Source organism: Gopherus flavomarginatus, chromosome 3 (genome assembly GCF_025201925.1).
Source record: "Gopherus flavomarginatus isolate rGopFla2 chromosome 3, rGopFla2.mat.asm, whole genome shotgun sequence".
In the NCBI taxonomy this organism is placed as follows: domain Eukaryota; kingdom Metazoa; phylum Chordata; order Testudines; family Testudinidae; genus Gopherus; species Gopherus flavomarginatus.
In genome coordinates, this window is record NC_066619.1 from 184098049 (window position 1) to 184122868 (window position 24820).

Below are 24820 nucleotides of genomic sequence, written 5' to 3' on the forward strand. Positions count from 1 at the left end.
TCTGTTAAAGTTAAGGAGACATACTAAGACTTGGTCTTAAGAATTTGTATCTTTGCTTCATGCTAACTAAGACTCTGTAAATATGTCAGACTCTTATTGCATGGCAATCAATTCCTCAAAATTTCTCAAGTTACTATTTTCTGCTTCATTCACTATCTTCAGTAACAGTTATTCCCCCCAGCCCCCTCCCCAAAATAAGAAGTAACAACACACACAACTGTGTAGCTGTGCGAGCCCATTTACTACTATTTAGCTAATGTTTGTCCATTCAGGCCTGTTTGTATGATGGAAAAAATCAAAAATGCTCTTTCACAGTAGTGCTCTGAAATAGCACATTAGAATATAGCACATTAGAAATAAGTTTTAGCACTGGCAGGTAGCAAAATTTGGGGTAAGGCAATTTAACAAAATTGAAAGGCTGCGTTGGCGGTTCATAAGCCCTAACCACTCATTCCTCCTTAGAATCAGAAACAGCAATCCTCTCTTTTCTCTGAATTGATATTTCTCTTAACTTTTTTTTCCACAGCAAAATTCTGTCATTAGCTAGTTCATCTGTACTCTTCTGAGTGGCAGTTGCTGTCAGTTGTGTGTATTTTTATGCTTCCTTACTCAATCACAGTACTTAATTGATTCAAAAAGTAGAAGCAGTTGATGATTAAAAATAAAAAATTAAAAATAGAATTTTTTTAGGGCTCCTGTAACATTTTCCCGTGGATGTTCTTAGCATGACGGTCTACATGCTCTGGTGGCAGCAGATCCTCAGCTTCTTGCTTTTCCAATTAGCATTTTCAGCTCAGCTCAGTTTTTAGTGGATGACCCGTGTGTGGATATTCTTTGTTTTTTCAGACATATATATTATTTTGTCATATATTAAAATAAGACAGCCAAATAGACAATTTTATTTTATTTGGAATTTGTTCATTTGTTCTAGGTTTGCTTATTCCTCTTAAGCACCCTGCTGATGTTCTCAGGCTACATTGCTTTATCTAGAAGTAACATTACATTTTTAGTTTCCAGTGTTGAGATATCAGACAAATGGCTCTAGGAAGGCAATGAAATTGAGTGAGATTGCCTGATTACAGTAGCCTGGGAGGGGGACAGTTTTCTAGGTCAGGAATAACGCTATATATGCTAGGCCCCCCCCCCCAATGAATTAATCTCTTTCCCCAGCACCCCCAGTCAGCCACCTCTTTCTCCCCCGTCCTTGTTCTTTCTGCTTCCCCATCTTTGTGTCTACCTCCATCAAGCACAGATGAATCTTAAGAAGGGAATCCTGATTTTATAGCCAGTAAATCTGTTGCCTGTCTTTGAAGACTACCTATTTTGGGAGAACGTCATCTCAAAACATAAGGTCATCGGAGTCAATTGTCTCTTATTGTGGAGACTTGATATATTTAATATCTAAAGCAGAGTAGAATGAATGCTGACCGAAAAAAGAAGGGGGCCTAATGGCAGAACACTTATTGCAAACATAGAAAATACAAAGAATTATTTAGGGTAGGGGAAATTATCAGTCATCTTCACAACTCTTTAAGAAAAGATAGGGCTTATTTTACTCACCATTTTGAATAGCCTCCATTATGTTTAGTAGCATACATTTCTTGCTGTCTGTGCTTTTACTCATGATGCACCTGCCTCACATCTTTAGCAGAGAAACTCCAACTGCAGTTAGTCCCTACATTTTAATCTTTAATATGTAAATAGTCATCCAGTATTTTTTAACATACTAGTTTAAATCTCCAGTGCACAGGTCCAGGGTGGAATAAATATGGTTGCAAAGTGATTTAAACCATTTCAATCCTTCAAACACTTATGCATGCTAATAGTCCCTATGCATGCTAATAGTCCCTACTATGTGACTACTTGCTCCTTGTATAAATTTCTTTAGTGTGCTAGATGGAAATAATAATTTCTTACATTTACATAGAATTTTCCCCTAGAAGGATACCAAAGTACTTTACAAATGATATATAAATGCCACACAACAGGAATTGAAATGATGAGAATTATCTAATGATCCTGCAGAGTTTACAGATTATGTGGATAGTAGTATTGAATTATTCATCTTTGAAATAGATGCTCAATATATAAAATTTTATTCCCTCCCCTTTCATTATGTAAATCACCATTTTCTCTGTTTTTTTATTTACTGATAATTTATGAGATGCTGCTTGTTTAATTTAAAAGGCTTTAAAACTTACTGCGCTTTTTAAAAACTTCATGAAATAAACCTATTGAAAAGGAGATATATGCCATGGTTCTATACAACCCTCCATTCTGTGCTAATGTGTGGATTCAGCAAAATATTCTGCTTTGTAGGTAGTCTGGTCAGACATAGGAGGACTGGAAACTGTCAAATTGAAATTGAAGCAGGCAGTGGAATGGCCCCTCAAGCATCCTGAATCCTTCATCCGAATGGGGATTCAGCCACCCAAAGGAGTACTACTTTATGGACCTCCTGGATGCTCAAAAACAATGATAGCGAAAGCTTTGGCCAATGAAAGTGGCCTAAACTTCTTGGCGGTGAAGGTAGGTCATTTATTTTTTATTTTTTCTTAATCCCAGGATAGCGCATGGCTTCAGACAATACAAATGTTTTGTGTTTTGGACCAACTTTCTGCTGCACAGCTTCTCTCCATGTTCATTACTCATGGGCTAGTGCCTTCCAGCTGTGGAATTCGGAGGCAGTCCAATTTTGTTGCTGGAGCTCCAGGACTGGGCTCCACTGTTGGCTTCAGCTTAGGCAGACACCAGATTTTCTGCTTCCAGCGGTGGAACAAGTTGTCAGTTCGGTTTCTCCCGGCCATTTAGTTTGTTTATTTTTTATTCATTTTTGTGTAGTTCTGATTTATAATCTTCCCGGCATTGAGTAAATAGCAGCAAGATAGTTTCAGCCACCTGGATCTGCTGTTGTAGTGCCCTCTTCCAGGCCCCTGTGCTCCCACTCAGGTATGGCAGAGCTGTCCTGCAAACACCTGGCTAAATCTAAGCAGACCTCCTTACATGAGGCAGCACTTTCCAGGTGCAATAGAGGATGAATGATGCCCTCCTTTTGCCAGCCAGCCAAACTTTGTGCTCTTAGGGCATGAGGCTTAGAGTCAGACTGGGATGTTGGCAGACCTATTCTGCCCCAAGGAGCTGTGACTCCAGTGCAGAAAAGCCGAATCAGGAGCTTCTGAACTTTTGGGGAGAGGATCTAAGAATGAGGAGGAGGCTATCTGGCCGGCACAGGGCCCTCAATAGACTTAGGCTGGGAGGAGGAGGAGCCTTGAAGGATCCAGTGTCATCCGCCCCCTGCCCTCAAGATACTAAAGTGGGTCCTCTGCTTCTCTAGGGAAGAAACAGGGCTCCTGCACAGCTCCCCATCCTTCCTTTATGAATTGGGTGGATTCTTATTATACTCTGTGATAAGTACTGTAAAACCCAGAGACTCTCAAAAAGGCAAAAGTAAGTGTTGCCTTCACAAGGCAGTAATTTAATATTGTTAATGAACAACTGAGGTAAAAATCAGAGGTGGAACCCCTTTTCCCTTAAGGGAGATTTTGCTGGGGCTTTCTCCTGTAAAGTGTCTTGCTCAGTGCTCTGGACCATGCTCACTACCCCTTCCACAACCTCCAGCATCTGTGGGTATGCAAAGAAGCCTGTGCAGCCCTGCATCAGGTTTCTCGCTAGTGGAAATTGTGCCTATCTGGCTTTCAGCCCAAGGACCCTTGCTGTGTCAGGGAAAGAGGCTCAGATTTGAGGCAGCATCGGAAAGGAAATTATGCCTTCTAATCATCTGCCATAAACTCTGCTCTGGCGGAGAAAGGGGCTCAGACTCTGAAAGGTGGGAAAGGATCTTTTTCTCCACCGCTCCAAAGGCTGTCTTCACAGTTCTTAAAGCCTTGAGCACTTCAGGGAGCCTATGACCCTGAGGTTTCCACTGCCCACAAAGTTCCTCCACTGTAATTCTACAGAGGTACAACATCCCTGCCCTTGTTCATAATTATCCTGATTTACTGAGTCAAATCCTGAGTGGTACCAGGCTGTGCCTACAGTATGTACTTGGATGCTAGCCATCCTGGAAGAGCAGGCACGCAGCCTTTCAGAGTCCTGGGGACATCTAGCAAGCTACTTCCAAAATTGAGATATGTGTTCCAGTACCCTTCCTCTGTTGTGTGTTCCCCATGCCAAGGTGAGTAATGTGTTACCTCCCCTCATAAACAGCCAGGAAAATAAGTACTGCACATGGAAATGAAGCCCCCTCCCCAACCCCCCCCCCCAGCGCGTGCACACACACACCCCCCTCTGCAGGACTTTTCCAGGACAGGGTGTCATTCAGCAGCTTACCAAGGGACTCATTAATAAAATAATCTCCCCTTTCAAGCATTATTAGATATGTGTTTTCCCATTAATGTCTCCTTTGAGGGCATCATGAGATCCAGATGAGGACATCTGATTAAACCAAATGTTAAAAAGTTTATATAAAAGCAAAGAAATTTCATAAATTTGAGAACCTAAGGTTGGCTCCACCAGTCAACCTTCAGAAAGGGACTTTCTTCCAAAAGACACCATAGACCAAAGCCTCAGCTATGGCTTTTCAGACCAAAGATTTTTCACACATTTCATAAGTTTGTCTGCTTTGTGGAGGAAAAAGTGGCTCATTGTCAATAGATATGATCCTTGCTTGGAATGAGACATCTCGGGTTCTGTCTTGGTTAATCCTTTGATGTGATTTGTGACAAGCAATAGATTCTGAGTTGATGGCTACCAGAATAGCATCACTGATCTTAATCCGATATCTTGTAAATGCAAAGTTTCAGGTGAGGAGTTATTGAGAGAAGCATTAGATAAATTAGCTGCTGAGATGGCACAGAGGTGTCAGCCATCACTGTCAAAGCCAGCATAGCAACCATTGGTTGCTACCAACATCAAGGGTATCCAGGAAAAGACTATTACTCTGACACATGGAAAAAAATCTAGAGCAGAAGCTTCCAAGGAAATCTAGATGCATTTTCTTCCAGACCAACAAAATCCTCCATGTGACAAAGGTAAAGAGTGTTTGCATACACAAGCTCACAATTCCTGTACAAGACTCTCTCTTCTTTTTGATCTGCCCTCTGCACCCTCTTAAGTGGCTGGTGGCAGTCACAGCCAGGCACAGACTGCACACTGTGCATCTTTACCCGTGAATGGACAACACGCCAATCAGTACCCTGTCCAGAGAAACAGACCCATTCAGAAATGAACAGTTGTTGGAAAGGATTCATAGCCACCAGTTCTTGGAAATCAAGAAGAGCCTTTGATTCCAAAGCAGAGAATTGCTCAGCCAAAGGTAAAACAGACACATATCTGGCTGTAATTGTACCAAAATGATAAACATTTGCAAAGATTCAAAACTTCATTGTATCAGTCATTTCCTGAGGGGTCATCAGTAGCCAATTATGGGTAGAATTGCTGGTGCTGCGCATTGACTTCCTCCACTGAGTGGGTTTCTCAAAATGTACCTGTGGAAGTTCCTTCTGAGGACATAGAATAATGTACTTGATGTAATGCTAAACCAGGTGGTGTTCTCAAATAACATCCAGTTCCCCTTTGTGGGCAGGTAAGTTCAAACAATATGCTGAAGGCCAACTTAACTTTCACTAGACCCTTGCGTACTCACTATAGAAGCAAGCATGCTTGGGAGACAAATTTCCAAAATCTCATAGTACGCATCCTGTTAGTTCATTTCAGCTTCTCTATCAGGGTGTGGCTGGAAGAAAGAAAGAAAGAAAAAAAAAATGTGGAGGGGGGGACCTGCAGACAGGGACACAGGGGATCATCATCTACTCCAGCATCTTGTTTCTGACAGTGACCAGTACCAGCTACTCCAATAGAAGGTGCAAGAAACCATTTTAGTGGGCAATTATGATACTCGCAGAAGTCGTCTCTTCCTAAGGTTGACTTATGATTGAGGCCATAAGTGTTATATCCCTTCCAAAACCAGGGAATAACCAGAGGTCAAAGCTTCTCCTTGGCAGTGGAAATAATGTTCTTGGTAGAGATGACTCTATCTTTCAAGACAGTTTACACAAAGGATACAGGAAAGGAGGAGAGTTGGGGTCTTCCTCCTAGTCTGCACTATCCCAGAAGATGGCATTTTGGACATGCTAGATAGGCAGGGATCCCACATTGTGCCTGCAGAAAACCCCAGAGCTCTTGAAGCAAAAACTCCTTCATTCAGACTGGGCTGTATCCTGTTCATTTCATTCTTTCCAAAATGTCAAGGCTTTAGGGTCTCAAGCTTGCTGTGGCAAGATGTAAAAATCCTGCACGAGTTGGCATGGTAGGCTTTTGGGAAACTATTCACAGAAGTCCCTAGAGGCATTGGGGGAAAGTATATGAGCCTTAACTGACAAAGATTAGCTAAGTTAGTTTCTATTCCTCTACAAAGGCACCCTTTGGTATGAAGTATCAGAGGGGTAGCTGTGTTAGTCTGGATCTGTAAAAGTAGCAAAGAGTCCTGTGGCACCTAATAGACTAATAGATGTATTGGAACATGAGCTTTCGTGGGTGAATACCCACTTGGTTCACTCACGAAAGCTCATGCCCCAATACATCTGTTAGTCTATAAGGTGCTACAGGACTCTCTGCTGCTTTGTTATGAAGATGCTTCTGGGTTGGTTCCCACATTACTCCTTAGTTTTTAAACCTCTTGCTTTATACGGGGGGGAGCTTCCATTCCTGCCTGTTGTTCCACTATAATTAAACTCCGCTTATCCTTTCCCTCCGTATTTCTGGGATTCGCTGCTTCCTATGAGTAATGAATAAGAGAGAAGCTGTGCAACAGAATAAGAAATGTCTTACCTGAATTGTTTTTTTCCTGTTAGCAACTTCTCTCTGATTTCAACCCACCATAATAGTCTGGTGAAATACCAGAATATAAATTTAAAATTTTCTCTAAAAGGAGATTTAAACATATATTGTCTTAAGGTTAATTTAATACATTATATCAAAGTGTCTTAATGCTGATAAAGTTCTACACTGTGGTCTGAGCTGAAGGGTGGAGCCTCGTCCTGGAGCCTCCATCAACAACATTGGAGCACCTCCGAATTCCACAGGTGGGGAGCACTGGCCCAGGAGTAATGAATTCAAAGAGAAGCTGCTAATAGAAAAAATCAGGTAAGAAATTTCTCAATTCCTTTATTACAGTTTGCTGTCCCTTATTGTTCCTGATAATCTTTCATGTATATAAATCTTAAGTAAGCCTTTTTTCCTTTTATTGCTTGAACAGCCAGAGGTTTATTTCGTCTGAGCCTCAATAGTCTGCAACACCTCACTTTAAAAAGACTGAGTTTTGAATCAGGTGGAAAAAAATAAATCTAAGTAAAAAATTGAAATCTTTAATGGACAGTGAGATATATTATAGTAGAGATCAAATGCTGTTTCTTCTTCTTTAAAATCCTAATTTTTTTTTAAGTTTTAAAATTCATACACAGTTAAAGTCTCTTCTCAGAACATTGCTAATGAAATGCTAAGCTTACTGGATAAAGTGTATGTATTTTTATAGTAATGGTACCCCGTTTAAATGGACATATTGCTGCCTCCTCTTTTACTATCTCTTCCCATCTCCCTGAGATGTTCTTGAATGGTATGTGTCACACAAACTTTTTGAGGATGTTTGATTACAGGACTATGTCTCCATTCCATATCTCTGAGTCTTGCCACTATCATTACTTCATCATATTTAGAAGGTGTGCAAAATAAATTGTACCTACAATGTTCTCTCATAAGTGGGATGTTTTCACAGCACTAGGAACCACTGTAAGTAAAATGATACTTTAGAAGGACTTTGCCATTTAATACTATGGTACTAATTAACTAATAATTAATTGTATTTAATTCTGTGGTAATTGATTCATGTGAGAAGTATGGAAAATATATGAAAGGAAATCTTTGATAACTTTCCTGAATGCCAAGGTATGTTAACATAAAGTAGCAGCAATGTGGTTCCAAGACAGGCAAAGTTTACAGCCGTAACAAAAATGCTGATGAAATCAGACAAAATGGAAGAAGAGAGAATCGAACTTTAAGAAACATATTTTTTGAAAAATACACCTACTTACAGCAGCCCATGTGGGCAATGTTGGTACTATAATCTTCTGATGACCATCTCGTTGTCTAACCGTATGGTGCTCTCAACTCCTACACAGCTTCCTTCTCTGCCCATCCTTTTGATCATATTGTAAATGTAATTCTGCGCCCTGTCATCTCCCTGAGACTGAGGCCTTTGGGTTGCATCTGTTCCTGTGAATACCCATCCATTCACTCTGATGGCAGCTAATCCTCTGTATTTACTTTTCAATGGAGGCATGTCCTGGTCCCAATCACACTAACAAGGAGAATCTTGGACACTTCTGCTCTTAGAAGACGTGAGTCTTACTGTCTCCTCCAAAAAGACAAGGGAGCTCTTTGTGCTTCACACTCACTCATAAACAAGGTTAACTTTTCCTTCATACCTTACAAGAAAACATTTTCTTCCTTTTCACCAAAGCATCAGTGCCTGAACAAAAAAGCATGGCATGTGCTAGATGTGAGAAGAGCAGTTAAAATATTCCTTTTAGCACTTGCTTCCTCTGGGGCTAGTGTAGATATTCTGTCGCAGTGTGAAAAGTGGCTTGCGGTGGTGCGGCATGCTCCATTTCAAACATGCATAAGCTGCACCAGTGTGAACCCCTCCTTCCCCCCCCCTTTTTTTTTTTTAAACATAAGACAGGGTGACTACAGATTTCTGCCAATGCAAAAATTCATTGTGTAGACAAGCCCTAAGCAGAAGTGGTCAGCTTTGGAAAACATCTTTTTGTTTCCCTCCACTCTAAATTCATCAACCTGAAACCATAATAAGCCTTCATATCTGGACAGATCAGGTAGTTGTATCCCTGAAACATATTCAGTCGCAGATAAAGCTGACTCCAGAAGATATCAGAGCCCACTTAGCTGGTGCCATATTCACCTCAGGGGCAAAAATGGAACCAGCCACTACAGAGGAGATATGGTAAACCACCTCTTGGTCACCCATCAACACTTTTTAAAGCACCACAGACATGACTTTCCCTTCTCTGCAGAAGCATCTTTTGTCAGGAAAGTGCTCCAGCAGAGATCACCAAATTAATTATATGCCTTGATATGACTTATTTTAGGGAAGGGAGAATGTTTGAATTAATTTTTTTTTTACTTCCTTTCTGCTAACTGTGTCCCAAATGTCCCACCCTGGGAGAAATGTCTGAGTCTAGAACAGAAAATTTGTTACCTGATGATAACTTCCTTTTTGAGACTGCCATCTCCTCCAGCGTCCCCTGTTGGACAAAAGTGCTTTGTATATCTATGCATGGGCCTCTTCAGTGTACATAGCTAACACAGTTAAACAAGGTGTGTCTGATGGGGTATATAAACCCCCCACTGGAGAGCAAGGGGTTAAGGAACAGCCCTGGGTCCAGTTGGCCCTGCCCAGACACCTGCAAAGCCTGCACAAGCTAGAGGCAGGGCTTTAAAAAGGGGAGCAGAGCAGTTCACAGGCAGGTAATGAGAGGGAGCAGACTGCTGCTCTGAACAAGAAGAGCTCCCCAGGAGCTGATTGCCTGAGACCTGACAGCAAAGACCCCTGAGCAACCAGAAAGGAGAGGTATGTGACTGAGCGTGCAGGTCAGAAACTCGATGGGAGTAATCTACTCTGGGAAGCTGAAGGAGACTGAGGTAGAAAGTGGACCTCTCCACCCTAAAAACCCCTCTACTTAAGGGGAGGACTGGAAACCCTTGGAATGTGGGTGCTGAAGGACAGGACTATGCTTCAGTGGGAGAAGACCTGCCTTAGGAGAGGACCTGCCTGCCTGACCACTTAGTGGCTGTGCTGACTGTGGTTGTGCACCTAATACTGCATGTTGTTGCTTGTTATATTTAATCTATTAAAAATAATGTATTGTTTCCATACATCTTTGGAAGTACTTGTGTGGCATGAGGATGGAAGGTTCATAGCCAGATACTGCAGCCGTAAGGATAAGTCTGAGCTGCCTCTGTTAATATTTGAGAGAAGAGGCACCGTTCAAAGATATTTTCCTGGAGTAAGAGTTAAAGGAAATAATATGGTAACAAATTTTCCATTGCACTCTGTCTTCTTTTGTGATCTATTCTGAACTTCAAGGGTTCCTCTTAGGCTGTGTTTGACCCTCTGTGCACTTACTCCTTCAGGTTTATATAAGCCCTTGAATAGCTGTGTTATTACCAGTGTCAGTAACCTTCCTTGTTTTCTAGGGAGAAGCTTCCAACTGTTCTCATTTCCTTGAAGGTTTTTTCAGTGTTTCTGGAATCACTGGTGTGACTTTGCTGCCTTCCTCCCCAGCTTCTTATACAAAGTCATACCTCTTTCCCCTCTCCCTTTGCCCCTTCTCCGCCCCCAGGGAGATTTACTTGAGTGTTTGAACTTCAGTCTTGATTTATCAACTTGCTCTGTGGACTGGTTACTTATTACACTCAACACTGTGTGTAATTTGTCATTCCTTTATTCATGCTCCTCTATTGCAGCCCAAGAGATCAACCAGTGTCCCTTAGAGGCCATGTCTACATTACAATATAAAGTCAACCTAACTTACATCAGCATACAGCTGCTGCAGTAATTATGTTGCTTGTATGTATCTACACTTTGCTCCTTGTGTTGGCTGTGCACGTCCTTACCAGGAGAACTTGTATCTGTTGTGTTGTCAACTGCCTTGTGCAAACCTACCGTTCTGGTGTAGACCAGACCAGAAACTTTTGTTCATTTTTGTTACCGATGGAACAGAATAAATCACAGAAAGGTCACGGGGCCATATGTATTCATAGGACACTGGGATATATAACTTTTGGCTCGTGTCTGCCCAGTGGCAGCTCTTTGTGTGTGTCTGTCTCTGTGACGCCTAGTTTTAGAGGTCACCTAGTTTTCTCAAATTGAACGTGGAGAACGTGAAACCCTTATTCGCTGGGTCTCATCTGTGCTTTGCCTTCATTTTCTATTTTGATAGTTTCTTTGAATGGCTATGTATCTGTCCTGTTCTGACAGCTTATTTTTTTGAGGCACACATTAATCAGATGGTTAAGGCTTTATATGCTGCTCTAGGAACCTGTCTGTAGGAGGCCTGCAGTACTGTGTGTTGTGTTGAAAATATAAAGATAATTATTATACCTGGGTTTATGTTGCATCTGGATTTCTGTAACTCTCCGACTTGGGGTGACGACGTAAATAAGAAGTGTCCCGTAAACATAAACAAACGTGTTTGTCTTAGCAATTGGCTGAACAAGAAGTAGGACTGAGTGGACTTGTAGGCTCTAAAGTTTTGCATTGTTTTGTTTTTAAGTGCAGTTATGTAGCAATCTACATTTGTAAGTTGTACTTACACAATAGACATTGCACTACAGTACTTGTATGAGGTGAACTGAAAAATACTATTTATCATTTTTAGTGCAAATATTTGTAATAAAATAATATGAAGTGAGCAGTGTACACTTTATATTCTGTGTTGTAATTGAAATCAATATATTTGGAAAATGTTGAAAAGTATCCAAAATATTTAATACATTTTAACTGGTATTCTATTGTTTAACAGTGTGATTAAAACTGTGATTAATTATTTGAGTTAATTGTGAGAGTTAACTGTGATTAATCGACAGCCGTAATTTTTTTATAAGTCAATAATGACAAAATAGTGCCTAAACTTTCAGAGAACTCCAGTCATTAAAAAAGTAAACAAGTTACAATTCTGCTCTAAAGTGAGAGACACAGAGTGTAGTAAACAAAACTAGTTATAACAACAGTATTTTAAAAGTTGATAGGAAAAAGTATGTGCACATTAGCAGTGAGCAAAATAAGAATGCAGATGGTGCAGAATATACATCTTAGTAGTTATTTGTATTTAGTTAACCTGCCCAACTAGTGTAAACAATTCTGGTATAAAATGGTCATGACTCCTCTTTTTTTTTTTTTAAAGCTCTAGCTCTTCTTTTTCCAATCATCAGTGGTTACAAAAATATACACTGTACTCAGAGCTCTGACTTCATCTTGGCTTGTGCTGACTTCCTGTATCCCCCTGCAGATGCCTTTGTGCCTCTCTCTGCGTTTGACATGTGCTTAAGTTTAGTTTGTCATCTGGTCAGTTACGTCAAAATATTTTCCAACTGAAATTTCCTCTGTCTTTCTCCTTTGCTCTTGGCTGCAGCAGTTAAAACAGATTAATGAGGTTTGGAAAGGCTGACTGCCTTACTTTATGAAGAACTGTCATTGAAGTTCTGGAAGAAGATCAGTTATCCTTCTGACAGGATTTTCAGCAGGTCCTTCATTAGTTGCCTTTCAGAGCACAAGCATGATATAAGAAAGTTCAGCAGCCATTATTATCTGAGCAAAGGGTATTTAAAAGAAAAAAATTGCAGCAAGTCTTATGAAAAACTGTGTCGCAGACCCATTCATTAAAAATAGTAATAACCCCCCCCCCCACAAGATTTCAAACCTGCCTTACTTAATTAACAAATATTGAAACTATCTAATCTTTATATAAGGTTTTCCAAAGTAGTAACAATTTGAAACATTTGAACTCAGAAATGGAGGAAATGTAGTATACTCTTTTAATTTAAAATTAAAGAGCAGAGGTGAAAGTAAAACATGTCTCCTGTTATATTAATTTAGAGGGAATATATGGGCTAATGGTGTTAACAGACCAAGTCGCTTTCCATCACTGAACAGTTCTAAACAAGGTTTGGGATTTGGCATACAGAGGTTTCAGCCTGCTTAGTGCCATGGCAAATGTAACGGTTAAAAATTTTAACCTTTTTATTAAAGATACAGAAAAGAAGAAAAACCAGTTAAAGCATTTGAAATGTTAAGTATTAAATAAGGCTTTCATTTTAACAACATCCTGTGTTCCATTTCCCCTTAGCTGGAGAGAGATTTTAGAAGGAAAAAAACCCTTTGTTTGACAGTCTCTTCGATGGTATCAACGATCATAAGAACTGTCCTTTTTAGGGAAAAAAGTAGTCGTCAATTAAGATGGGATGGGATGGAGCTGTTGCTGCTGCTGCTGCTGTTGTAAAAGTCTGATGCTGTTTACTAGCAGACAAGAGGCAAATGCACGCAAAAGGGAAGAGAAAACAACAGCAAAGATAGAAAATGAGGCTTCTGTCTCTGGTGTTCACTTTCACTTGCAATTTCGCAGCTGGAGAGAAACAGGCACAGCACATGGTCTTATCAGCCAATCCAAGACCTGGTAGACTTATACCAGTATCAGGCTGTTCAGGGCATTGCTTTTAGTTGCCTTTTTCTGGTCACGAGTTTACAGACTTGTTGCAAAATTACAGTTTTAGCGGGCTAAGCCAGGCTTGTATTTCACAGAAAGAAAAAGGAGAGGGGCAGGAAAGAGAAGAAATAAGATGGGGAAGGAAAAGGAGACTTTGTAGGGGGGAGAGGGGGAAACACTCACTTCCAAGTGGTGGTGGCGGTTGATATGCTCTCTCTGGCTTGGTCTGGTCAGGACATCTCTCAGGATTAGGATGAAGCAGGTCCAGGGTCCCAGGAGACAGTGGGGTTGGCAGCCATGATGTTGAAGCTTGCTCCTTCCCCTTCTTTCAGCAAGCCAGTGTAGCAGTAGCCTCTGTCTTTTGGTCTGTGTTTTGCACCAAAGTCTCTTTCATTGAGAACCCCAGAAGGGAGTGCTGGACAGAATAGCCCATTCCCTAACTATTTTATCCATGGTTAGGCCAAATTTCTGACACACCAATTTTGGCTGATTTAATTTTCAGCCTCACAAAGCTCTTGTTTACCAGGCATGACCTTGGTTAACACAGTCCGGCCGCTTCAGTAGGCCTTTTTGTTTGGATTAATTCTTTCTTTCTGTCTCCCTTTTTCAATTTTTCCCATCAGCGTTTATTATTACAGGTTATTGTGACATTTTATGAGCTTTCACTCACTTTTTACAGTTGAGCTGACAATTAGGGTAAATTTGTAGGCCCAATTATCACAGCACACTCTTCCCACCCCAAAATTTTGAACATATAACTTCAATCTAATAGAAAATGACCGACTAAAAATTAATCTTTTATCTTTGCTTCCATACCCTTTTGCTGTTACCTGTCAAACTCATTCTTACAGACACTTACCCACTCTAGAGAGTATACAGTGTGGGATTTTAAAATTAATAACTACTTAACACGTATTGGTAGATTTAAAACATTGAATAAAGGTGGGTAAGTCCTTGTCCCTGTTTTGCAGATTCATATCTCATTTATAAACAAAAGTTGTATTGTTTTAGTTATACTGGTATAGTTAAAGTAGTACTATGCTCCCTAGCATGGATGCAGTTAAACTGGTGTAAAGGTGCTTATACTGGTATAGCCTACTCCTGAACAGGATGGGGAATAAATTGTACTGTTATAAGACGCATGTATGCTGGTATAACTGTATCCACACTAGAAGTTGCACTAGTATAAGTGTGTTGGATAAAAAAATCACACCCCTTACTAAAATAGTTATTCTGGTACAAAGTCTGTGTAGACCAGGCCTAAGTGACTTGTATTGCAGAGAGGAGAGATTTGAAATGAAGTATAATTTTGTTTTGAGTGATGGTTCCTATTGTATTCAACTGAGGATTATGTGCCATGCACTCGGAGCCGGACCTTTTCAAAGTTGTATTTCTCGATGGTCTGCACATGTGCTCTTGTATTGCCTTGTGGTTTCACCTGAGGCAGTAAAGAGCGGGGCAGCCTGACAGCATCTCCAGTTTCTTCTCGCTGCTGCATGGTCCAAGTTGGCTTCTGCTGACCTCTCATTTTTAGTGATGTGGTTTCTAAAAATGAAAATACAAAACCTGTTCATGCTTTTGCTCATAGTTAGGATTTTATTATTTTTTGTTGTTCTTTGTAATTCCTAGCAATTTTTAAAATTAAAGCTTTGGGATGCCACTTTGGCTGTTTTTCCCACCAAACAATCCTCTCCCTCTCCTGCCCCCCGGCTCCTGGATCTGGGTATTGGATTATTCTGAAGACTCTGGAATTCAAAGTCTGTTCTTTCTGCTCTCGCTTATTTTTCATCAGCCACGAACACCAGTGCTGCTTGTACTCTTTGGGAGAAGCCCACATTGCCTCCAGATGCAGCATGTGTCTTTCTTTCCCTGCCTGTACATGCAAAGGCTGAGCTCTCTGCCTCAAGAAGCACCTCATGGAGGTAGCCAGGGGGCTGAAGTTGGATCCTGACTGAGGAACCCTCCCCTCGCCTCGTACATTGGCCTGAGCAATCCAAGAACGCTTGCCCTACTCAGAGCCTCTGTCTGAATGTGCTGGTACCAATCCTACAGACCCCGTTTCGAGGACAAGCCATGAATCACAAAAGCATGCTCATAAGCATGGCAGTAAGTCTTCCCCTAAATCCAAGAAGGATGCGACATTGTCCACAAGTTCTGGCTGTGGAGGAGCTACGCACGCCAAGTCATACAAGAGTGATAAGAGGCTGCACCGCCAACGGATCCGCTGATTCTGGTGCTGGATCCGTGTACTCCTCCTGCTTCAGCTCCACTGGCATCCTGTGAATTGTCAGTCCTGAGACAGATGCCTTTATCGCTTCCCGTTAATAGACTGGATATCATTGACTTTGGGGAGACTCGGAAATGCTCCCAGCCCTCGTGAACTGTTTGCCTGGGAAAGAGCGAGGTCTCTGTGTGTTCCGGTGCACACACCTCTGTAGAGGGCTCCATCTCCCGCATTACAACCACCTTTTGCTGGCTGTATCTTTCTAACGCATCCCGTTCTGATGGCTCTGTCGGCATTGCCATTCTCACAAGAATCCAACTCCTTTGAATCTGAGGACCCGGACGTTCGGCACAGTCTACCGTGTCTGTTCTGGAAACAGGTCTACCAGAGAGTTCCGATGACTCTGTGGCATTTTCCTCTCTTGCCTTACCCATGAAGCTGATATCTGGTCCTTGGGCACAAGTACAATAGCAGCAGGATCAACCGGGTCAGCCATTTTGGAGCTCATTGCCACAATATTCTCCTTTGGAATAGTCTCATTTGGCTCTGGAGAACTCTCCTGCTTCACCGCTCCACCCTTCATCAGATAGCCATTTGAAAATGGGGTTAGATGATGTGCCGATCAGCCTGGCTCTCATGGTACTGGCGGATCTGGAGAGATTCCTTTTGTCATCTCCAGACACAGCTTTCTCATCATCACCTTCCAGATGACTATCATCAGTTTCAATAACTAAGGCTGCAAGTGTGTCTAGGAGGTCATGGAAGTCACTGATTCTGTGACGTTCTGTTACTTCTGCAGCAGCTAATGCTGTCTTTTGGGCTGCCTGAGCCAGGCAGCCCTTGGGCCAGCAGCAGCAGTTTGGATGTGTGGGAGGGGGCACAGGGTTAGGGGTAGGGGGCAATGGGAGCTGCAGCAGCTGGTACTTGTGGCGGGAGCAGCGGAGCTCCTGCCTTGGCCACTCTGCCACCTAGGAGCTGCAGGGAGCTGGGTAGGAAGCCCCTGCCAACCCCCCATCGCTAGTGGGGGTCCCGGGCCACCTCCCCCAGCACCCGTGGCGGCCCCCTGCCCAAGTTTTAGTCATGGTGGGTATTTTTAGTAAAAGTAGTGGACAGGTGAATTTTTGTTTATGACCTGTGACCTGTCCATGACTTTTTTTACTAAAAAATACCCATGACTAAAATGTAGCATTATCAATAACTCCTATGGAGAATAGCCAGTGCTCTTGAGATCCCACTGAAAGAGGTACAAAATAGTCAGCACCAGTTACTAGACATTCTGCATGCATTAGCAGCAGCAAAGGTGGCCTTATCAATCAACAGTACCATTCTTCAACTGGGATGCATTGTTTGGTATACCCCGGCCATATGTGCACTGACCCTGAAAAGGGCTGAGAAAAGGTACTACGTCCCCCCAAAATGATCAGGATTTTTATTTTCACATACTTCACCTAACTTTGGAAATACAAGCTTTCTTGGAGCAGACCAAACAATGCCACCCATGCTCCATGCCAGCAGACAGGAGAGTAAAAGACTGGACCTCATCCTCATTAGTCGAAAGATCTCCGCAGCTAAACTACAGTTCCAAATCTCTAACTGCTTGGCACTGATGGCCAAGTATGATTTTTATAAACTATGGCCTGCTGGAAGAATTTGCAGATAAGCTACCTCAGCAGGATTGTAGTCAATTCCAAGCAATTTTACAGGAAGGCAGGTGGGTTGCCAGGTCCATACTTCAGGCAGCAGTTGAGTCAGCAGACTCATCCGTGTGTGTATTGGTGACTGGAATTTGTCATGACGAGGGAATCCTGGTTACACTCTTCAGGTTTTCCTAGAGAGGTGCAGAACACAATCCCTTTGACAAATCACACTTCTTCAACCAGAAAACTGATGATTCCTTACACTCACTAAAAGACTCTAGAGCCACCTTACAATCCTTGGGCACATGTATACCAGCGCCAAAGAGAAAATTTTATTATCCACCTCCAGCCCCGTGCTGTAAAACTCCAGACTTCTACCACAAGCAGACCTATGAACCTCCTCAGAAGTGCCCTAAGGTACAAAGAGCTGCCTGCCTGTTCTGGCAACACAGACCTCTGCACAACACACTCAGTCATCATGAAAACACTATTTCTTAATGCACCTAGAGAGCTGTCAATCACTCTGTACACCAGCTCTCCTACCCTCCACCCTTCTTGGGGGGGTAACCTCAAACTCTTTCTACCAGCTTGGAGATCTGTAACAATGGCGAAGTGAGTCTTAGACATGGTTTGAAGCATCTGCACCAGAAGGTTTGACAATGCCTGCTCCATTTCTCCTGCCCTGAACTCCTTCAGAGATCCCTCTCATGAAAATATTCTTACCCTAGAGATGGAGTCTCTCCTCCGGACAGGAGCAGTGGAGCCAGTTCTTGCAGCCTTTCAAGGCACAGGGTTCTATTCCAACTATTTCCTGGTATCCAAGAAGAAAGGGAAAAGGAGACCAGTCGTGGATCTCTGACACCTCAACTGTGCAATTCACAAGCCAGAATTCTGTGTGGTCACACTTGTGGCCATCATTCTTTCATTAGAAAAAAGCATGTGGTTAATGGCTCTCAACATGCAAGATGTCTACTTCCATATGCACATACATCTGACACACAGAAAGTTCCTGGGTTTGAAAGTGGGGCATTGACACTTCCAGTACAGGGTTCTCCCATTCGGACTTACCTCCTCCCTATGACTTTTTACAAAGGTTTTCTCTGTGGTACCGGCTCACCTTCAACATCGGGGAATCCTTGTCTTCCCATAAATGGATAAGTGGCTGCTGGCAGCATGGGTCAAAGAGGGAGCTCGAGCATCGATGTCCCAGCTTCTTCTACTCCTCTCCTCCCTAGGAGTGAGCATCAACATCAAAAAATCAACTATGTCCTACTCAGTCCATGGAATTCATAGGAACTTCCATCATCACAACCTCTGCATGAGCTTCTCTGCCATACAACAGATTACAAAGCCTACTGGACCAAATAGTTCTGATAACCTCCAACCTTTTGGTCTAGGCTGGGACCCTGCCTCTCCATCCTAGGTCACATGGTGGCATGCACATGCGTCATGCCTTTCACCTGCCTGCACCTTCACTGTCTACAGCTATGGCTGCAAAGGGTCTATTCTCCAGGGTACCAACTCATGGACACCATGCTTAATGTTCTGCAGGTCATCTCTTCTCTTTGATGTTGGGCAAACCCGCTACAAGTCTGCTCCAGGATGCCCTTCCTCCCATCCTCACCGACTGTGACTGTCATAATAGACGCATCATTCTCAGACTGGGGTGCTCACTTTGGAGTCCACAAGGCACCTGGACCACGCAAGAGACCAGAATGAACATAAACATACTGAAAGTTCTGGCAGTATGCTAGGCATGGCATATGTTCTTACCAGCTATCCACCTTTGCCACGTCCCCCTCATGTCCAATAACACCACCACACTAAACTCCATAAACAAAGGGGCACATGGTCCCCACACTATGTATAGAGGCAATTAACCTCTGGGAATGGTGCATTACACATCATATCTTTTTGTCAGCAGCCTACCTGCCTGGCACCCAGAATATGATCACAGATTCTCTCAGCAGGAACTTTGCAACCAACCATGAGTAGGAATTGCACATCACGATAATTGTGGACATCTTTGGTCACTGGGGTACACCAATCAGAGACCTCTTTGCATCACACACCACCACCAAGAGCACCCAATATTGCCAGAGGGAGGACTTGGTGCCCAGTTATTGGGTGACGCTCTGGTTGTCAATTGGTCAGACTGGACGAACTATGGCTCCCTTTCCCCACCCCTGCTGCAAGTTCCCTACAAACTCTAGGAGGAGCACAACAGCCATTGTGATTGCTCCGTTCTGGCCTTGCCAATTCTGGTTTCCTCTTTTTCTCTGCATGTCGAAACAATCTCCACTTCTGCTCCAGACATTTCCCAAAATGCTGACACAACAAAACGGAAGACTCAGGCACCCACATCCATGGACACTACACCCGATGGCATGATTTTTTGATGGACACTTGTATTAGCACAAAAATGCTCATTGGCAGTTGAAGACGTCCTCGCTGGTAGCTGAAAGGACCCCATGAGGCGATTCTATCAGGCCAAATTGGCATGTTTCACCTCCTGTGCCTAACAGCAAAGTCTTGCCCTTGGAGCTGTGGGCATCCTCATGCTCTTAGACTATTTCCTCTCTCTGAAAACCTCGGGACTCACTCTCAGCTCTATCAGAATGCATACAGATACCATTAGTACTCTCCATCCTCTGGTGGCAGGACATTTGGCTTTTACCCACCCAATTCTGGAAGGGCCTTTTCTGTAAATATCTGCCCATTCAGCCTGTCACTTCCCAATGGGACCTCAACCTAGTCCTTACCTCTTTAATGAACTCTTCCTTTGAACCACTAGTGTCCTGCCCCTTCTCTCTCCTCTCTCTGAATGGCTTTCCTTGTTGCCATTACCTCAGTGAGGGGGGGTTGGTGACCAGGAAGCCATAATGGCAAACCCTCTTCCCCCTTTCACCTCCTCCTATGTAGAAAAGTAAGCATGCCTATATTTTCATACCTGCTGGGACATTTCTACTTTGAACTGCAAATAAGAAACCATGTATTGAATATTTAGTTTACAGTATTGGTTATTCAACACCAAGTTCTGGTTTTGGAAAAACCTAAAAAGGTGAGAAGTTATTTTTGGTTTTTATTCTACTTGAATACTACCTTTTCCCCTGAAGAAGTGAAACCTTCCCCTTCCCCAGGAAGGCCAAGCCTCACAATTTCAGAAATACTATTCTAGGGACCTCAGTTAGGTTCCTGCATGGAGATCTAGTGTAAATGAGCTCAATGATTCCATTGTGGTACTCATTATATGAACCACACTCCATAGTTGAACACTGTTCAGTGTGGCACTTTGTGTGATTGTTCCCAGAACTACAATGTAAAGATAGAACTGTGTTTTTAGGTCAAGATGGACAGAGTTGTGTGTGGGAGAATTTGGAACAGTGTCCATCTGGCTCTGCAAGTTTTCCTGACTATCAAAATAATAAAGTTAGATATGTTAAAAAGACATTTATTACTAGTAAATTTCATATTAACGTCAAGATAATTAACCCAACACCTTTAGAAGGTAAAATCCTCAAACAGACCATAAAATACTGATTTAAAAAAAAAAAAAACAAAACTACTTGTCTTTGTTTCAAGGATTCCCTATTCAAGATGATGATCTTGCATTTAAAAACGTCTTAAAGCACCCACATCATAACTGCGATACAAGCTTATCTCCTGTTTTAACATGCATGAAGCGGTTTTATCTTTTGTGACATTAATCTCCTTAAGATCTAATCCTGATCATATTTCAAATGCAAGAATGTTTCTTTTTTTTTAATGAAAATGATTGGAGGGTTTTGTGTTGGTGAGAACAGAATATTAATGAAACAAAGCCTACATGGAAACTGTTGTCTATCCTGAGGCTGAATAAACACCACTTCATGGATAATAAGCAGTGAACAGTGTCCTGGAACTGGCAGGATTCATGCTTCGAGGCTGGATAGCAACCTCAAAATGTTTTGCTCACTGGAATGGCTTTGATAGCACTCCTTCTCGTTCCCTGAAAACTGCTTTCTCCAAATCCTTTGCTTATGTTGAAATTCCTGAGGACACTGGTCAGAAGGAGTATGTTCTGTTTCTTCATCTACCGTGATGTGGAAGATCATCCTTCATAGAACAGAACAGAACTATTTGTAGAGTAAGTCACTAAACTCTAACAATTGTTAACAGAACCTTGTGGTCAGTGGTCAAAGTCTGCTGGCCAATTTAAAAGAAATGTCATGGACCCTGCCTGACATAGGTCAGTGGTCAGGAGACCATGAATCAATGAGATTTGTGCAATCTGTGTCAGCCAGGTCTAAAGCAAACCTGAAATGAATAGAAGACATGTAAGAGACTTAAGTAACAGCAGAGTTGTTGCAATATAGTGTTCTTAACCATCTTTCAAGAAAAGGGTGAAAACTGTCAACAGGTGGCTTTGTTGCTGATGGTCTAATGATTATTTTTTGGAGGGAAACTGACTCTCTCCAACAATGAGGTGTTAACAATCTTAGCTGATGAAAGACTCAATACTCCTTCACTTGCATTTACAAAGGGTGAGGGGCAAAGTGCCAGCTTGCATGTCAGAGCTAACCCAAGTCCAGTTTGTATGCCCAGCTTCTTTAATGTCCGGTCTTTGTGGTATGAATTTAGGAATGTGACCTTGGAGTGTGGATAAAATGAAGTTTATGCCAGCAAGTCTCCTTTTTTATGTGTTCTTATTGCTATTCTGGACTCCCCATCACCATATATAATAGTAGAGTTCCATGTTACTTGTAACAAAAACATTGCTCATGAATTGTAATTTTGGTGCCATTGTTAAAAGATGAGTTACACAAGCTTTTTGATCAGCTTGCATGAAAATACTCCATAAAGGATGCATAGACTGTTAATGCAAAGAGAGTTCCCTCCTTTGATTTTTCTCTGTCAACTTGTGTTACTGTTTGATAAATAGAAAAATGGGGGGAAAAGTTGAATGTCAAAGTATACTAAAAAAACACAAATTCAAAAAATTTCTTCCTCTGTGGAAGAAATGTATTGCTTTGCGTGTCTTGATTTTTTTTTTAATACTTAAAACATAATCTTCAAGCATATGAAATGCTATTGTACAGCACAGTTCAGAGGTAGCAATTTTTGTTTTTAATTTCTTTTTCCCAGTCAGAGACTCTGAAAATTTGATATTGTCTGTAATTTTGATGCATATTATAATAGAATCCAGTAATCCCTCTGATGTCTGTAGCCCTCTTGGCTTCAATGAGACTGCCGATGTGAATGAAGATTACTTCTGTGAATGAGTGTTTGATGGACTGCGTTCACCGCTCCAAGGAAGAAGTTATGGAAAAGAAATCTCTAGTTCTGGATAGAATCTGATTAGGTTTTTCAGTGTATCGGCTTGGTTTAAACAAAAAAAAAAAAAAAAAAAAAAAGAGAGAGAGAAAACTGCCTTTCTAGTTATTTAAGGACTTCTTGGACCCACATTAACAGATTCCTCATCTGCAAATGATCATGATGGATAGTTGAGGCCCAGAGCAGCTAGATACTGTCTCCTTGAGCTACAAGCCTGTTCCGCACGGACTGCTGCATGCTTCTTTTTCTTGGCATTTATAATGAATAGGGGAAGGCCCATTTTTGTTCTTCTTTTTCTTCTCTGGGATAGAGGAATCCTGAGCTCTTCATCAGCTATGTGACTGGGAAATTTGAGACTGCTGAATACCTTCATGAAAATATAATTTTTGAAATGGTTGAAATCTTGCAAAGCATCCAGGTGACATTTTGACTTGTGCCTATCACAGCAATCATTTAAAGGGAGCTGAATTGGGCACATGCTACTCTCCTACCAAGATTTTGTGTTTAATGTAGTTAGACCTCTCTAGAACACATTAGGCATTCATCTCACCTTCTACTTTGTGTCATGAACTATTTTCAGAAATTGCACTACCAGAAACTGTTTGTTTTTATTTTTTTTAATTTGTCACAAACAGTATATTGCTTCAGTTTTAAGGCGGTCTGTACCTCTCTCCATAGGCATGCAGTAACTCCCACTGATCTTTTAGAATGGAACCAACTACAATGTGTGTTGAGTTCGGTAGATGCTATCACAAGCCTGAAAGTAAGAGTGGAGGAGAGGATTGGAAGAGTGTCACATGTTCTATTTTAGAGTAGTAAACCCATCTTATATTGATGTGTGTACTAATTCCAGACTGTTCCACTCAGAGAAAGAATGTAACAGCTGCACCATTACTGCAAATATATAAAAACATGTCTTTCAATACAAATTAATGCTAGAAAGACTATTGTTTAAAGCAAGCTGTTCTGTATTGCCCTGCCACTGTGCCTCAAGCGTAACCTGAAGGCACTCGTAACATCTGGGCATGAGAAGGTAGTTCAGTTTCCACACCCATTGGCTTTTCTGTGGAGAGTTGGGAAGAATGCTATTTGTACTGGCGGAATTGCGATGAGAACACCTGTTCACTAGAAACTGGACTGCAGCCATCATCTCATTTCACACAGGACAGCAAGCAGCCATCAGATGGTCATGACTGTAAGTCATTGTTGACATAGACCAGATTTAAATCAATGACTTATTACCAATACCATGAAATGCTTAGTCCCATTAAGAAGTGTTATCTTTAACAGTCTGGTTTACAGTAAATAGCAAGACACAGATGGCATTGAGAGTTCTTCCTTGTTGGTTTGTTTTCATAATTGTAAGTATTTGTTTAAAATACAAACATTGACTTTGCGTTTCAGTTCAGTCCCTAGGGGCCAAGACTCCACATTACGGAAAACACTAGCACATTTGGCAGTTTTAGCAGAGAGGTAAAAGAATGGGCTTGGATTCTGAACTACTTTCTCGCCATAATATATGAAATAGTATCTCCTGGTTATATTTCAGGTGTGTTGGTGGGGCAGTAGGTGGCAATTTCCTCTTCCTGCTCTGGTTCAGCAAACCACTTTAGCATGTATTTAAAGTCAATCCCATGCATAGGAGTTTTGTTAAATAGAGACAATTAGTTAACACACACGCAAGTGCTTTTTTTTAAATGCTTCTATTCCTCATAAAACTGAAATGTAGGAATTATGATGCTAAGCCAAAATCTTCACTCAGCTTCTAAATGAGAATAAATGTCACTATAACCTGACCTACAAACACACAGTCTTCTGTGTACCCAGTAATGGGACTAATGAAGGGAAACTTAGTGTTCAGAGGCGACTCTACAAAGGAATAAAACTTCTGCAATTAGTGATTTAGTGGTTTATGCACAAAATGCTGTGTAAGAAGATATTGATAGTGACATATCAGTAAATGAAGTTAGAATGATAATTTTTTAAAGAACTGTTTTCTTCTCTTTGTGAAGGGACCTGAATTAATGAATAAATATGTTGGTGAATCTGAACGAGCAGTGAGAGAGGTAAGAAGATGTTAGTTGCAAGTCAGGGCCCATTGCGTGTTGTACTGGATCTATGCTCATTTTTCAATCTCTTCAATGTTAATAATACATTGTCTGGTTAACCTTAAGTTTTCAAAAAACCCAAAAAACGCTAACCAAAAAAAAAACAACAAACCCCACCCTCCCTTTGACCAGAGATTTTGAGGGGAAATGAGACTTTTTTGATTTTGGGCTTTTTGTTTGCTTTCTTTGTGTTTTTTATTTGCTTTTAGAAAGTTAGTGGGGTGTGCCAAAATCAGGCTTACAGTGAAAGTTGCTATTGAA

The 24820-nt window shown here is 41.6% G+C and overlaps 1 protein-coding gene across 7 annotated transcripts in view; it reads left to right on the plus strand.

Moving 5' to 3' along the window:
• SPATA5 (spermatogenesis associated 5) overlaps nt 1-24820 on the plus strand; it is a 313506-nt gene that overhangs the window by 49386 nt on the left and 239300 nt on the right. For all 7 annotated transcript variants that reach the window (XM_050946311.1, XM_050946312.1, XM_050946313.1 and 4 more), the window contains exons 11-12: nt 2320-2529; nt 24464-24517. In XM_050946311.1, the coding sequence (XP_050802268.1) occupies nt 2320-2529; nt 24464-24517 (264 nt within the window). The remainder of the gene's footprint in view (nt 1-2319; nt 2530-24463; nt 24518-24820) is intronic.